At 38.8% G+C, this 17,693-nt stretch overlaps 1 protein-coding gene across 4 annotated transcripts in view; it reads left to right on the top strand.

Annotated features, from left to right (window-relative positions):
* The window catches only part of LOC149153413 (hydroxyproline O-galactosyltransferase HPGT3-like), a 248,362-nt gene that overhangs the window by 157,106 nt on the left and 73,563 nt on the right, over positions 1 to 17,693 (top strand). For all 4 annotated transcript variants that reach the window (XM_089439496.1, XM_089439497.1, XM_089439495.1 and 1 more), the window contains 2 exons: positions 11,650 to 11,721; positions 12,057 to 12,166. In XM_089439496.1, coding sequence (XP_089295622.1) covers positions 11,650 to 11,721; positions 12,057 to 12,166 — 182 coding nt within the window. The remainder of the gene's footprint in view (positions 1 to 11,649; positions 11,722 to 12,056; positions 12,167 to 17,693) is intronic.

The raw sequence follows: 17,693 nt of genomic DNA on the forward strand, positions 1-17,693 counted from the left end.
TGAGCTTTACTCCAGACTTTGACCATCTCCATGAGTCCAATCCACTCCACTGACTACCAACTTAGAATCTTTTGCCATCCAACCCTAAGAGAGGGATCGAATGCACAAACTACCACACATAGAACAACCTCGACATGTGGATGTTGCACCTTGTGCAACTCCGATCGTCTCATCCCGCTATCCAGGTCAACACATGAGATCTGACTAGGTAGCTCCGTCTCTCTCTTTCCAATGGGCAAAGGTGACCCAACAGTGATGTTAACGTGGTCATCCCCTCTGTTATGTCTAGACAACTCTGCCTCCCTCAACCCAATGCATAAGGTTGGGCTAATAACACTATAGATCCCATCATTGTGCCTCTGAAGCAAATTGTGTTGAAATCCCATTGTGTGGTCTCTATGCCGCCCCTCATCAATGGCTAGCCCAAAGGATGGCTGCACGTCCTCCTCCATCATGGACTCAACACGAGCCTTTGACTGCTTCTCCATAGACAACCCAACATGCAAGACATGCTCACCAGTCAGCTGTAGGTGATTGTCGTTCAACAACTCTGTCATAGATCTGAATGCCTCTGTACCTATTGGCTCCTCATGAATAGTGGAGATGTCTCCCAACACCTCATCAACCTGTGGTGCGCTACTATCACTTAAGAACTCGGTCACAACCTGGGATACCTCATCAATGGATACCACAACAACGGATGACATTTCATCAACGAGTGTATTCTCAATTGTCTCCTTGCCAACCATGGCCCCTTGAATTACTCTCTCGTCTTATTCCTTAATCCTCCCCATCATCCCAACACAATTCCACTGAATCCCCATTGGTTTGTGCATGCCTCTTAGTTCATAGAATTCCCAAATGGGAGGGACACCTGAATGCCATGACCCAATGATTGGTATGCCATCCAATTTGCTCCCAATAACTCCACATCAATTGCAATCATGTCTTGCCATCTTGATGCATTACCCATAATTTTGGGCATAGTGGATTTGTTGTATAATTGAGAATGGTCCCGATCCCTAATTGCGGAATGAATCAAATTCTTCCCCACATCAATCATCATTTGTTGCATCCTAATCACCTCATTCAAGGTTACTGCCATGTTGTTTGATTCTAATCTTTCTTTGGATTCCATGATTTCTTAGCTTTTTATTCTGGTCTTGCCATAGAACGAAGGATTTCCCATAGGCTTAGCCAAGATTATGGCTCTGATACCACTGTAATATTCCTAATGGAAATATACAATGTTAAACAAAGCAAACATAGCAAAAACACATACAAAAATTTACAACACATTTAACAACCAGAAATCTCCATGAACTGCATTGATCTGAGCCATTTTATTAATAAATAAGAGGGTATAATGTGGTGCTGGAAACAATGCATTTGGGCTTGCTGAAGGCAAGCTACCGAATCCCAAATGAACAATAAGAAATTCCTCTCAAATCTGCTGCTGCTCTCTCCTGGCTCTGCGCTGAAACTACCTAAAAAATATGCTCTTGGCTGCAAAGAACTGTTGCTAAGGCCTCCTCGGATGCTCAAAAAATTCCAGGAAATTAATCTCGCGCTCTCCACCAATAACTCAAAAAAATCCATGAAGGAATTGGCCAAATGTTGACCTTGGAATTTCAGCGCAATTTTTCTTAGCTCCTCTAGCTATTGGCTAAGTTGGGGCCCTTGTTTGACCCCTCAAATTTGCCCAAATTTTTTTGCCAAATTAATCTTCGACTTTCCTCAATAGACCCAGAAAAACCCAGAAAGGGTGTGTCCTAGTTTTGACGCTCAAAAATTGACCCCCAAATGCTTGACCCTCCTCCACAAGCAAAAGATGTAACCTGTAGCAAATGTTATGTTTGTTGCTCTGCCAAAATGTTGGAAAAGCCTCCACAACACTTCCCCAGACTCCACCTCAATTTTCAGCCCCTAACTCCCTTCACTCCTCAACCTCCAAGCGTGCCGCCTCTAAGAACTACATAGTCCCTGTATTGTTGCTGCCAATCCTCTCCACAAAATTGCACTCCCTGCTGCTGGTACAAAATGGTATAGGTAGGACTCCCTCCTTGGACTGACATTCAAAGTCCACCGAAGCAAGGGTTGAGATCTCCGCTCAGAGACACTCATGTGCTAAATAACACTGTAGGCTTGGCTTCAACACAAGCGTGCTATGTCGAAGACACAATTTCTGAATAGATGAATGAATGACCAAAATGAGTGCCTCTTGCTCTATTTATCAAAGAGCCTCCAAGATGAACATGTGGGCTCAACTCGACTTTCTGCACCAACTTCGCTCCAATGAGAGTGTCTTCCACATGTGGGTTGTAATTCTCCATGGGGTGGCCCCCACGTTCCACTAGTGCCACAATATTTCCATTCCTTCCTAAAGTTTGGGCCCCCACTTAATCCCAAAATTCATGTGGGACAAACATGAAATAAGACAAAATTGGGCAAGATTGATATTTCCCTTAGCAATATTGCTAAGTGGGAATATCACAGTCATGTTTAGGCTAGCTCTTGGTGGCAATTATATCTCCCATGTGGTTGCAATCCTTCGACTATCAACTACTCTGCATCTTGGTCGCAGTGACTTTCATCAGTTTTGGTTGAAAGATTTGTTGGCCACTGTTGGCGGTTATCTCCTTGCCCAATGACCTTGACACCTACTATACTGGCGACTGCTTCAATAGTGTCTTGATTCTTGTTGACCACTCTATGCTGTTGAATCACATCCTTGGCGACTGGTTGACCCAACTACACTCTGCTGCAGTATGGTATTCTAACAGCTGTTCAAACTTTGACCGTTGACGGCTTGCAATCTTGTCTGCCACCCTTGTTGTCGGTCTTTATCCTCACACGTTGTCTTGCCAGCTTGTCATGCAACCTGGCAACATCCTTGGTGGCTAGCGGCTGACTGTTGATGGATTGTTAGACTATGGACCACCATCTAAACACTTTTTATTATTATTTAAATTTTTCACTCTGCACGATTTGAATATTTTTTAATCTACTCATCACTCAACCACTGCGTCATACGACGCACGATCTACCCAAAACCATGCAGAGTTTGTCATAATAATTTCTGAACCAAACCCCTAGCAATTTGTTAACCTAGTAGACGATCTTAGATCTACTAAATAAAAGCACAATTGGGTTTTTAATGTAAACAAAAATATTCAGCAAAAGAACATTAAATCAATTAATCTCAATCACATAAGCACACAAGTCTTTTTGCCCAATCAATGGTTCTTCATTAAAATAATACCAAAACCTACTTAAGTTCCCTTCCTGGGAAAATGGTCCATTGAGAAAAATACATGCAATAATAATCTAACTAATCCAGCGGATCAAACTCTTCTTGGCTGACCTAGATCTCCCTTGCTGCTTTGTGCACTTTCCTTGAATGTAATGACCAAAAGTCGTATACGCAGCGGAAATATTAAAATACTTCATAAACAAAGATATCCATTGTAGGACAGTAATTGTAAATTGTATATTGTATAAATACTTGATGTAGGATGATTACAAATGAGAATGAGGGTCTGCTTATATACCTAGGTGGGTGCCCTTTCACGAATGGCCATGTCTTTAAGACATGCCTCTTCATTACTAACTAACTAATCATTAGTTAATTAATTATCGTTTATTATTATTATATTTATATTTACATTTATTATTTTATTATATTCATAACATAGCCTTCCCCTTCAAAAAGCTTTGTCCTTAAAGCTTACTGATGAAAGATCTCTTTTTTTGTTTCGAATGTCTTCTTGTCTCGGCATTGTCATCTTCGTTGATACTAGTTGATATGATCCTCTAAGTGACAAACAAAACTGTTGCACTGAGAAGGGATTAGACCATCCTAGATTGATCTTCTGTGGAATCAAATTTTGTGATGAATAGTTATCATAGGACTGTATTCTACAAACTTCAGTATCCTTGGGAACATAATTTTGTCGTTTATTTTCTGAGCGATATTGGTACGTAGCTTGATTGGAAAGTTTGCTCTTGTGATTTGGATGTTGATACATAACTCCTTTGGCTTGGCTTTCCTCTATCATATTAGTGGTTGATTCCTGATTTTCTTCAGGTGCTGTTGTTGTTAAGTTGGCCACTGAATCATCATTTGGAATGTCTATTGTTTGGATTGCAGCTTCTACATATGTTTTAACTTCTCTAGATTCCTCTTCTTCCTTACTTGTGATATTGACCGGATCAATATTTATTCCCTTATCTTCAACTTGGACTGAAACAACTGATGACTATAATACTTCACCTTGAAGTTGTTCTAGCTTGTCATTCAACGATTTCTTGTCATTTTTAAGTTTTTTTATTTGCAGAAGTAGGGTTTGGTTATGATTCCTTAAACGTACAAGTTCATCATTTTTTGAATTGTTGACTTTATTCTTAGTAGCTTCATCATCTTTTAAACTTTTGATTTGTTCTAATAATGTCTGATTAAGGCTCTTAAAACGTAAATTTTCTTCTTCTTGTTCTAATAAACGCTTCTTGAGTTCCTTCTTTGTGGCTTTGGCTTTCTTGACTTGTTCGAGTAGTTTTTCATTGTGATCTCTGAGGCGCGAAATTTCTTTGTCTTTACTGCAGATGGCTTCTTCAAGCTCTTTTTGCTTCTTTTTTTTGTTATCTTGAAACATCAAGTCTGAGACATCCTTGAAGTCTTCTACTGAAGATGTTATTGATTTTGATTTACTTGTTATGTCTTGAAATGTGACCATCTTCCCCTTATAAGGAAATGTCAAAACTTGTTTCTCTATGTTTAACATGAATGTACCCAAATTCTTAAACCAAGGTTGACCAAGTATGATGTCAATATCCATCTTTACAACATGAAATTGAGATATGTACTCATAATGATCTACTGTTACTCGTAAATCACTAATGTTATATTCTTTTTGGTCAAAAGTATTTTTCCTTACACCAATGCTTGGCTCTAGAATTAATAACTGATTTTCCAAGTTAACATTGATGTAATTTTTATCATTGCTTGTGCTGATAGCGATATTAATTTCTCTTCCTTGGATACTTCCTTTTAATGTAATTACTCTGTGACCCGTAACTGAAAAACCTTTATAAGAAAATCATCCTTGCTTCATCATTTTTGAATTAGGCTACATTTTGTTTGGTAATTTTTTTCATCAAATGTTACGTTGAAAAAAATTGTGTACCTCTTTTTTGTTTTGTTTTGTTTTTTTTGTTGGACACTTAATCCTCTATGGGTTAGTGTGGAAGCCGAATAAATTAAGGAAGTCCAAGAGACCACTTGGAATATGAATCCAAGGGTCACACCATGTACTATAAATGTATATCATTTGTTAATAATAAGTGTACTCTCCTGTTTATCTTTCATATTATGTTGTTGCCATGTGTGTGTTTAACATGGTATCAGAGCGGGCGATATCCTACCCTGCTCATATTTGAGCCACTTGTTTTATGGCCTTTCTGTGCAGGTCAGTTCTGCATTTCATGAATGTTTTCTCAGCTAAATTCTAGCTGCAATCTCTGCCCACAAATCGTTGGACATGTTTCTCTTAATTTTTCTGAGCAAATCAAGTCTGTCTCTCTACGCATTTTAGAACTATACCTATCATATTTTTGCCCAGGCATTACTCTGCCACACTACATCTAACCATTAATATTCTCTAACGTTGACATAAAATATCATTACTGCTCGCCAAGGATTTGAAGAGTCGATTCATATTCCCTTGAATAGTGTTGGCCTGTGCTGCATATAGTTTTGGAAACCAATTCAAAATCGCTCTCTGCCATTTTTGTCCTGCCATTCTGAGTTTGCTCAGCCGTTTCTCTGTAGTAATCTGCTAAAAAAAAATAATGCCATTCTGTTCAGCTTTTCAGCGCTGACACAACATGAATGTTACATTGATAGCTATTTTGAGGAGCAACGTTGAACATCCTCAGTGAGCGCAGGTCCAAAATTGATGTGAGTGCGTTGAACTCTGAAGTTTGTGGAATGAAAATTTGATAACAACATTGATACCAATGTGAGAATGCAACAGATGTGGTCGATTTGAGCGTTGAATATATGCGTTTGTTTTGGTGAATGAATTAGTTGTGCTCAAAACCCCTGCGAGCTTGTGTACACATGTGGTGAAGCTAACTTGTGAAGCGGACCTGCAAACAATCATTGCGGTAGTGCTTGGTTCATATACCACTCCATTCCACTGCTTGGTTGCAAAGGCTGTCATATCATTCAACGTGGTTTCCCATACTCTGCCACCGCCACTCCTTCCGCTACATTGATACCACGCTTCCTGTCCATACCAAGCTACATTCGTACCTCCCTCCGCTTAGATACCTGTCACTGTCGGCCCAATTCCTCTCGTTTTAATATATAACTACCATATAACATGACTCCCGAGTTCTCTAGTACCGCTTTTGTATCACCTGCGTCCCAATACTCCATTCATACGTTTATATATATCAGAACTTGGCATCAACAATAGGGTCAAAAAAAGAAGAAGTTTGCAGCAATATCAAAATCCAGCATTGTCCTGTGGGGAATAACATCAATATGTGGCAGAACGTTATTGGTTTAACGCGCAACATTTGAGAGTACAGGAGATCTCGTGGCATATAGGACACATTTTCTGAGATTTTATGCATTCTTGATGATGGGGATGTTGGCCTTTTCTTAGTCGAATATTATTTTGAAATCTCTAGGCTCCTGCTCACTGTTATAATCATCTCTGATGTTGGGCTCTTGGTCATTCATTTCCATTTCTATTGAAGCTCGATTTTAAACAAGTGGATGGTTTGAATATGCATTCAAGTCTCTTCATCTTCTGATATATGTGTGATTATCGATGAAGCTATTGTAGTGTTGCATAAATAGAATCTAGGTACAAATCTCTTGTTTTCAAATCAATTGAGCCCGGTGAAAGCCATTTGATCCCTGTATCTGGATTACAATTCTACCAAAAGGGACGATGGACGCATGGAAGAAGCCTTTTTAAGGAAGGCAATGACGAGTCTTGATGATGCATTCATTGGCAGTATATGCCTTGAGTTTCTGTAATATGCCTGTCGAAGCATTTGCACAGATTTTCCAGGAATATTTTCTTCATGGTCATTATTTGTGAAAACGGAATTGAATTCACAAAATTTGGGTTGTTCATAGTTCTCAGAAGTTTTCTTCACACTGCAGGAAAGGGCGGCGGAGACTGCAAGGAGAAATATGGATCACACTTACAGGATGATTGATCAGAATTATGTTGACTTTATGAAGCGTTTTTCATGGCAGCAGAAACAACAAGTTTGGGACTTGTTGGAGGGGACATAAGTGTTCCTAACTTCTTCTGCTACGCATTCTTGTCCAAAAGAACTCAATGACTCCAAATGTTTGTCAATTGAACTCACTTCTTCCCTAACTGACTGCAACAATGAATGCTCAATAATACTTGCGGTATTTTTCAATTAACATAATTTTGTGGCGCTTGTGTGTCATGCAAAATACAAGCAACATGTAGATTTAGAGGTCGAAGGGATTCCTTGTTACTTCGACTGCTGCGTAAGAGTTTGGTGGGGTGAGAGAGGCAATGATTGTTTTGGCAATTAAAAGTAGTCTTTTGTGGAGGAAAGTTTAGTCGTTTGTATTATCAGAACTTATTGCATTCTATATGCTGGTCATGAGTGAACTCTTATTCTTATGTAATACAGTAATTGGTGCTTGCTTGTTGCACACTAGTCAATTGGTGCACATTTATAGAGGATATTGCTGTGTCTTTGTACTGTGAGTGGGTGTTACTTTTCTGCATTGGGTCATAGTTGTGATTAGTTTTTAAAAGGTGTAATTTTGACAATGGAGAATATGGCTCAAATTATTGAAGTATTAGAATTCTTGAAAACTTTGATGCATTCTACTGATCATGATACAGTGAAAATCAGCAAGAACACTCTCTGTGATATTAAAACCTATCTGCAGTATACACAAGAAAAGGTAGAATTTTTGGAGCTTGAATCTTAACTTCAGCAAGAATAATTAAAACATAGGAGTCATCATTCTGAACCTGTTTCTGTTCAGAACATTGAAACAGACTCCCATAAGCAGCAAGTTGATTCAGATCTAGTGCCCAATGAAGTAGCAAAATTGCATGCAGACATAGAAATTCAGTCTGCACTTCCCAAGTCGGTCATCAAACCTTGGGAAGAGCTTGTCCACAACAAGCACAGGACTAGTCTTGGATATGACAAGGACGTGTCCTTTCATATTCCAGACTACTCCAAACCAATCCAATTTCAAAGTGTTGGATTTCTTCAGGACGGTTCATCTTCACCTGCTCCTTATGACAGTTCATCTCCAGCTATTCTAGATTCTGACCCTCTTCCATAGCAACAACAACAACAACAGATTGTGAAATGCCAACACTGTGACCAAGTTGGCCATATGAAAGATCATTGTTTTGATCTTCATCCATGTAAGCACTGTCATAAAACCAGTGATTCTTCAAATAGATGCTTCAGAAACAAACCTCTTGCAAGAACAAAGATTCATCTTGGATGGATCGCTTCTTGGCAATGGGCATCAACAGCCAAGAAGATATTCTAGTCACATGTCAGAACTTGTTCTAGAGTATTGAACAATCTTGCAGTTGAGCTTTCCCCATCATCTCATCTTGTATCTGATAGGGGGGGAAATGATGGTCATCTACAAGCTTCAAAGCCACATCAAGCGAGCCTGAGCCACAACCTGCCATACCAGATTCAGAGTTGTAGCCAGAGACAAAGATGCCCCTGAGCATGCCTTTAGTCGATGATACCTCTTCAAAGAATTGGGGACACTTCCTCTAGCAGAAGACTTCAGCTTCTTGCTAGTTTTGGAAGAGTTCCAGGAATTGCATTAAGCATTCCAAAGTTGGTGGTAATCCTTAAACCATCACAGGTTGCGACCTCCCTTTTCAGGTTGAGATTTTCCCTTTTATGCGGGTGAGACCTCCCTTTCATGGTTGAAGGTTTCCCTCTTCAAAACATCAGGAGCACTTCCTCTAGCAGAAGACCTGAGCTTCATGCTAGACTTGGAAGAGTTTTGGGAACTGCACTAAGCGTTCCAGTGTTGGTGGTCATCCTTAAACCATCGCCCTTTATACCAACATTTCAGAGAGCACATTCAGCCTAGTGCTGCCATGCATTTTTTGCACATTTTGTATTACAGCTCTCTTCTTGAATTCATACATAACCCTTCGGATTAAGGGGGGGAATGTTGGACACCTAATCCTCTATGGGTTAGTGTGGAAGCTGAATAGACTAAGGAAGTCCAAGAGACCACTTGGAATATGAATCCAAGGGTCACACCATGTACTATAAATGTATATCATTTGTTAATAGTAAGTGTACTCTTCTGTTTATCTTTCATATTATGTTGTTGCCATGTGTGTGTTTAACATTTTTAATTAAATACTATTTTTTAATTAACTAATTATATAATTGAATTACTTATATAACATATAGTTATGATATAACTATATTATAATGATAAATTGAATGGCTACGATGTAATGACCAATGGAAAATACGTGACCGAATAAGTGACGACCACAATGCTTGACTGCAGAAAGACAACGACGTTTTGATTTTTTTTTTTGGGCTTGTTAACTTTGTGTGAGAACAGGTGACAGTGGGCAACGAGGATTAGACTATTGGGCGGAGGAGCAACGTACATCATGGAACTGTAAGGGTAAACGTGGCACGGTTTGAGGGAAGTGACAGCGGGTCGGGGTAAACGGGCATGATGACAGGTAGGAAAAATGCGGTGGTTGGCGATAGGGATTTTCTGAAACGGACGGAAGACCAGGGGGATACGGTGTAGTCACACAATCAAGTGGACGGGAAGATGATGACAGACGCAACAGTCAAGAATGAAGGTGGCTCATGCTGTGCGAAGAGTGGAAGGTGGCATTGGGGGTTGAGCAACAATGGTTGAGCGTCAACGGTTGAGCAACGACGTTAGCGGTTGAGCAACAACGTCCCCTTTTTTTAACTTTTTATTCTCTGAGTATAAATATTGATTTTTTTTTTTTTTTAATGTGGCCAAGGGCCTAGTAGCGATTAACAGAATGGATAACCTCCTTCTTAACAAATGCTTGATTGACGACAAAAATGTTGATGAAGTTGATGGCTAGAAGTCGGGATCAGACATGGCTCTGATACCAATGTAATGACCAAAAGTCGTATATGCAGCGAAAATATTAAAATACTTCGTAGACAAAGACATCCATTGTAGGACAGTAATTGTAAATTGTGTATTGTATAAAGAATTGATGTAGGATGATTACAAATGAGAATGAGGGCCTGCTTATATACCCTTTCACGAATGGCCATGTCTCTAAGACATGCCTTTTCATTACTAACTAACTAATCATTAGTTAATTAATTATCGTTTATTATTATTATATTTATATTTATATTTATTATTTTATTATGACTTATATTCGTAACATTGCACCCAATGCAGTTGAATAGAAGTCTTTGTCCACCCAATCACTAAGATCTCCTCTCAAGCCTTGTGCTCACTCATTGTTGTGTGTCTTCTCCCTTGGCCTAGCCCTTCTTTTATGAGTTTGAGTTTATGACCAAATCCCTAACCTTAGTCTCCAAAGTTATCGACGGTCGATATTTGATCTCATCTCACTTGAGATTGACGGTTGAGATTGATCCAATTCACTAATGCAAAGAAGTTTTGCATTTCATTAGATTAAACTCACTTTTGTATTATAAAAAGAAATTACTTTAATTACAAAAGTAATTGTTAAGGTCTGAGGGTGTATTATGCGACTTCTGCTGCCCAGACACTTAGGCATGTGCCAAAATACGTTCTCGGCCTACAAACATCAGAAGTACTAATTTTTTGGACTTTAATCTAAAGGGGTTAGTTTACAAGGTTACAAAGCCCAAGCTCCAAGTATAATCCCTCAAGGCCAAGATTGCTTCCCATAATAAGATGCCTTCAGCACCTTCAACAGGTGTTAAATTGTTATTGTTCACAACCAACCATGCAAAAAAACTCTATGCATAGGCTCCACTTGTCATTAAGCTACTTACTCTTATCTTCATATATTTAACTTTTCCCTTAATTTTGTTTTTGTAATTTCTCTCCTTTGACTTTTTCTTTTATAATAAATTAGTTAATTTATTAGGATTAGTATTACTACTATCATCATAATTATTATTTATTGATATTATTATTATCATTATTCTTATTATTATTTCTAAGACCAACCTTCTATTTTCATCACAAAGTATAGGATTAATTCAAAACACTGCGTGACATACATCCATAAACCATAATCATAAGCCAATGTGTACAATAATGATTCTATTGACCTCTTATATATACTAGTTCTCGCTCATTGTTCATGTAGGCCCAGTACGAGGATGGATTACTATTTACATATACATTTGCGCGTTTATATACAGCCATTAGGGTCATTACAACCATACAGCTGAATTTTTGTCATTGATTTTGATATGTTCCATTTAACCACTCGTCAAATAGAGCTCTCTTTGTGCAAGAATTCTAATGTGTGTGTGTGTTATTATCTGTATTCTGTTGCTGAAGCTTCTGTCATGCTACAATTGTATTTTCACTCAAACTTATTAACTAGGAATTTTGTTTTTCAGGTATTTCCGTCATGCAGCTGCTCCATTGTATGTTCTTTCGAGGGATCTTGCACAGTATATTAACATAAACAGGTTGGCGATGCTGTTTTTAGCATTCTTATTGTGATGGAAATAATCATACATCTTCATGAAATTTGTGGTTAATGATAATTTCAAATAATTTCCCCGTTCCATGGGGTTCTCAATGTTTTGATATTGCAGGCAAGAGATTATAGTAGGAAAAGTTATCAGTCAAAACTAAGAGAATATTTGTTACCAAATGTAAATACATAAACGTTATTGTGCATTGTATAGTAGCTAGTGAATTCTAGGGGTTGATGCATTACTGAAACTGGTAAAGTGTCAGTTATTTGTTTGGTTGATCTAAGATTGTTAACGTGTTATGTGCTGGGCTTACTCTTTTGTAGTGCCTCCTTAAACACATATGCACACGAGGACATATCTGTGGGTTCATGGATGATGGGCCTGGATGCAGAATATATTGATGATAGACGTTTCTGTTGTAGCAGCATGGAAGGTGTGAATAAATCACTTTGAATCTGTTGAATATATTTGGTGACATTTTATTTTATAATACATATTGTTTCCTTGACATTCTTTCCTTCAAATGACTCTCATTCCTCAACACATTAGATGGGAAGTGAAAGACGCAAATTTGTTTTTTTGTTTTTATCTTTCTCTGTTGAAGGATGCAGGAAACAACAAAGCTATTTATGTTCTGCAAACTAATGACTTGGCTTCTATAGCCATGGATTAGTGATTATATCCTATCAAAGTTACTCAAGTACCCTCCTATTTTCTCGTTTTTCCCCAAGCCTCATCCATCTCATAATTATCTTTATAAGAAATGGCACAAATCCTTCGCCACATTCAATAGCATATGATCTCCGGTTTGGTGGGAAAGCATGAGCTGCAACTTTGCATGGGTAGTAACAAACAGTAGATGATGAAAATGAAGAGATCAAAGTTCAGCTCAGTAGAAATCTTGCATGGTCTTGGCAAGAACTACTTTTCTCTACTATCGTCATGCTTTGCATTTGCTGATGAAACTTACTCCCTAGGTTCCTATTGTAATTAGTTAGTCTATGTATTATAACCGCACTCAACATTTTTCACTTCAATTTTCGTATCTTATTGTACATAAACTCATAGGGGTCTTGGTGACACTTGATCACCCACCTAAATATTTATATATTAATTTTATCCTAGGAGGATTGGTGAAACTTGATAACTTTCCAACAGTTTTGTCACTTCATAAATAGGAGTTACAATGAACAGTGGACCACATGTGTGCATTGTGGCAACCTCCTTTCAACTTATATCATTCATCATTCTCTTGCATTTTTGTATTCTCATATGCAAATGTTTTTATTGTTGTCGTGTGCTCATATCAAGACGTTTTGCATAGTCTTTTCTTATTAATAGGGTGTTTGGCATCACTTGGGAAGATGCTGGTGTTCACTGGTATTTGTTAATGATTACGGGATTATGATGATTTATAACAATAAAATTATTTTCTTGTTAAGTTCTTGGGTTTGTGTTTTGCATTCATAAATTCCATCATGATATTAGAGCATACCTCAGGCAAGGGTGTGTTTCTTCGTGTATCCACATTTTATGACTGTAGGGTTATAAATTATAATGCACTTTCATGTTTACCATTTTGAAATAGTTAACAATTAACGTCTACTAAACATGAGCAAGTTTAGTACCTATGTTTATTGTGGATTTAGGTACACTATATATTATAATTGTAATTTACGGTTTTCACTTTAATTTTCTTATAGTATTGTTGATAAATTTATAGGGGGCTCGGTGGCACTTGATCACCCACCTAAATATGTTTGTTTTATGATAATCCTAGGAGACATGGACAAACTCGATCCCTTTAACAAATATGTAACTCTATAAGCTAATAATACAATGAAAAATGTACCATTCTTGTACATTGCAACAATCTCCCTTCCACTTCCATGCATACTCTCTCTGTCTAGGAGTTTTTCTACTGCCCCTTCCACTTCCTTGCATACTCTCTCTATCTTTGGCTTTTGCCATGAGAAAGCTGTAATGAATCAGCCTTTGATGGTTGAAATAAATCTGTAAAAATATCCTTTTCATGTTCCCAAAATCTACATCATTAGTGTACAGATATGGCTGCACGTGGTCATGAAAATTCTCTCAAAACAATTAACATCTACTAAACATGAGCAAGTTTAGTACCTATGTTTATTGTGGATTTAGTGACACTATATTTTATAATTGTAATTTACGGTTTTCACTTTAATTTTCTTATAGTGTTGTTGATAAATTTATAGGGGGTTCAGTGGTATTTGATCACCCACCTAAATATGTTTATTTTATGATAATCCTAGGAGACATGGACAAACTCGATCCCTTTAACAAATATGTAACTCTTTAAGCTAATAATACAATGAAAAATGTACCATTCTTGTATATTGCAACCATCTCCCTTCCACTTCCATGCATACTCTCTCTATCTTTGGCTTTTGCCATGAGAAAGCTGTAATGAATCAGCCTTTGATGGTTGAAATAAATCTACAAAAATATCCTTTTCATGTTCCCAAAATATACATCATCAGTGTACAGATATGGCTGCACGTGGTCATGAAAATTCTCTCAAAATTCATTTTCTAAATATGGCTGCCCCAAAGGAAACAATTCTAAAACCTTGACTCTAGAATCATCATCAGCATTGTTACCTTTCCTTTTAGTAGGGGTACTTATCGTAAAATTTTGCATTTCCACCTACATTTTGATTGGTGACATGGAATAACCCTCTTGGATGGGTTGGTTGCACTCTAACTTTCTGGTACTTGCACATTTCCAAAGGTAGTTCATTTTGTTTGAGGCTCTTCACTGTAATTTACCGAACTGAAAAATTCGGCAAATTCTCGGAATTTAACTCAGCAAAAATGCTTCATATAAAAATTTCATTCATTTAACAGAGAATTGCCATGTAAAATGTAACAAATAGAGTATGTAGACAGAAATAATCTTGGCTTTTATTATAATAGATACACTGGTGTTTACATGCTGATACATCTAATATAACTGAGATGGAAAAGCTGGCCTCAAGAATCTACTCCAATAATGCACTGGCCCTCCAAAACTGAACTGAACTGAATTTCAGTCGCTAAGCTCTTCTGTGAATTCTGGATGAATTCACCAAGGGGAGAGATAGGTACTCACCCACTCTCATTGAATCACGAGAGGGTTTCCGTCCTAGGACTACTGCTGAAGCTGAGAACCCTTGGTTCTCCAAACCTTGCCAAAAGAATGAAGCTCAACTCCTAGATATCTCCAAATGGTCTACTCCTCTTTTATGGATCCGATGGACACCTCTAGAAGCCTTTATTTTATTATTATTTTAATCGCTTGGTACTTTTTCTCTCATTTTATTTTAATTAGAATACTTTTTTTAATTCTGAAAAATGGTAAATTGACCACAATCCCTCCTCAGGCCATTGAAAGTCACTTCTCACCATCCTAATTTGTAGATCTTCTTGTTTTGGTTTCAAAGAACTATTAGATTAAGATGTTCCATCAAGTATTCCTCTCGGGATGCCACCTTAAGCGTAGTTAATTGAGTTAGGCTCAATAATAATCCTGTTTTATGAGAATTATTGGAATGCAACAAAAGGAAAAGCATGTTGTGTAGAATTAATCCTGATGATGGAATATGGCAAGCGAACTCCTCCAAACCCCATAAAGCCCCTCTAGAAGCCCCAGGCCCGTTGATGGAGTAAACCTGCTCTTGTAACCTAGCTACCTCCAACCCTGGAAGTCCATACCATAAGGGAAACCAGAAAAAATTACATCACAAATCCTCCCGCACCAAGATTGTTTGCCCTCAAGAAATCCATGTATGTCCGGCCAATCTGGCAGTCCAGTGTACTTGAGACCCAATACCTGAATCCCATACAAACCATTGGGTGATACCATGCCTCCGTGCCACCCAACCATGAACAAATCCCTTAATGCCTAGGTCCTAGGCTAATCTTTGACTTGTACTTCCATCAACAGATCCTCTTGGATCACAATGCCACCATGGCCGATCATCAACATCTCTATCCCATGGCTCTAACTGTGCTTTATCTCCGACTATAGATGTTGCTCTGTCAATCGAATACCAACTCATCACTTCTCTCCAATCCAGCCCCTGGCACAAACCAATGCCAATCCCGCTCTGTTGAGGTTGGGATGGAATGCTAAAGAGTTGTCGACCTACATCTTGTTGCTAACTTGAGCATGTAGTATTCCTTATCTCTAAGGGACCCTTCTTTACTACACTCCTGAGTAAGAATGACACTTCATCAATAGGATACCAACTCATGATCTCCCTCCAACCCAATGCATGGACACCTTTGTATGGAACAAGTCTACTATGTTGATGCAGTTCCATGCTTAGCTCATGTTATTTTGCCCATTCAATCAACAAGATCTGTCTAAAAGATCTTGCCCCTTTCCCTATAATGGGCAAAAGTGGGCAAGTAGTGCTGCAAACCCTGTCTATGTACTCCTGGAGAGGGTTGCTGCCTGAAAATGCTACAACTTTACTGGCTACCATTGCATCTATTTTCTATCATCAATGGGTAGACCCAAAGATGGATGCACCACCATCCCCGAAATATCCTCTCTCATCGGACAGGAAATTACATGCTCCTCCAGCCTACCAACCTCCTACAAAATTATCTTGTCATACTCTAGCACCTCCTGATGACAAGTGTCTGCAAGTACTACAACCTTGTTAGTTGTTTGTGCATATGTCTGTTTATCATCTGATCCATGCTCCAATATATGTTGCTCATGCTAAATCATCACTGGGAGCTCATCTCCTTGAACATCTTCCCTCATGGGAACAATTTGCTTCTCATTGTACTCCTCCATCTCACATAGATGCATACCAGGGTCGTTGATTCCAACTCCACATGATTGCTCATGCTCCTCAATGGCATCGTCATAAGAACCCATGGACTCAACTATAAAAGAAGAATCCCCGTCCAGAGAGTCATAAAGAGTCTCCTCCTAATCTGCCTCTGTCCTCTCCTTGGTGTCACTCAAACATGCGTGTTTAGGGCCCAAAGGTTCCTTGCAGATAAAGCAAGGACCCTTCCTCTGTAATATTCCTAGCGAACTTTTACAGTGACTAACAAAGCATAAATAGACAAATATCCATAAAAATTAAGCACATGACTTAGATCATGAATATGAACCAAAAACTGCGTTGTTGAGCCATTTTATTAGAATATGAAGAGGGTGCAATGAGGTGCTGAAAAGAATGCACCTGGGCTTGCTCAAGGCAAGCTAGCTAAGCCCAAATGAAGAATAAGAAGTTCCCTTAGATGTGTTGCTGCTCTATCTCTTGGCTCTGTGCTGAACTGCCCAGAAATACGTTGCTGGGTGTGAAGGTCTATTGCTAGGGCCTCCTCTGGTGCTCTAGGGCCTCCTTTGTCGCTCAGAAAATTCTGGGAAATTAACCCCGACCTCTCCATCAAATACCCAAAATAACCCATGAAGGAATTGGGCTATGGTTGACCTTAGAATTTTGGCCCTCTTTTCCCTCTATGGCTTTGCTGTTGGGAAATTCGACCCACTTGTCACTCCTGCTGCAAATGGCCCCAAAAATAGCTGCAATCTCCAAGCAAATACTCTCCCGAGCTCCTCCTCAAATCCCAGTCCCAAACTCCCTTCACTCCTCAACTCCCAAGTGTGCGTCCTCCAAACACTGCACAGTCACTGCGCTGCTGCTAGTGACTCCTCCCCTGGAACTCACACTCCCACTACTGGAACAATCTGAAAAGGATAGAACTCCCTCCTTGGGCTGGCACTCGAAGTGCACCGAAGCAAGGGTTGAGATTTTTGGTCGGAAACACTCGTGTGCTAAACAACACTTGCAAACTTGGCTTAAGCTCAAGCGTGCTATGTCAAAGACAAGATCTCTGAAAGATGAATGAATTACCAATTGAGTGCCCTCCCTTCCTTTTTGTCAAAATGCCTCCAACGTGCTCATGTGGGCCCATCTC

This window comes from Pinus tabuliformis, chromosome 9 (genome assembly GCF_031772625.1).
Source record: "Pinus tabuliformis cultivar Carrire ecotype Pingquan chromosome 9, CPIR1, whole genome shotgun sequence".
Lineage (NCBI taxonomy): Eukaryota > Viridiplantae > Streptophyta > Pinopsida > Pinales > Pinaceae > Pinus > Pinus tabuliformis.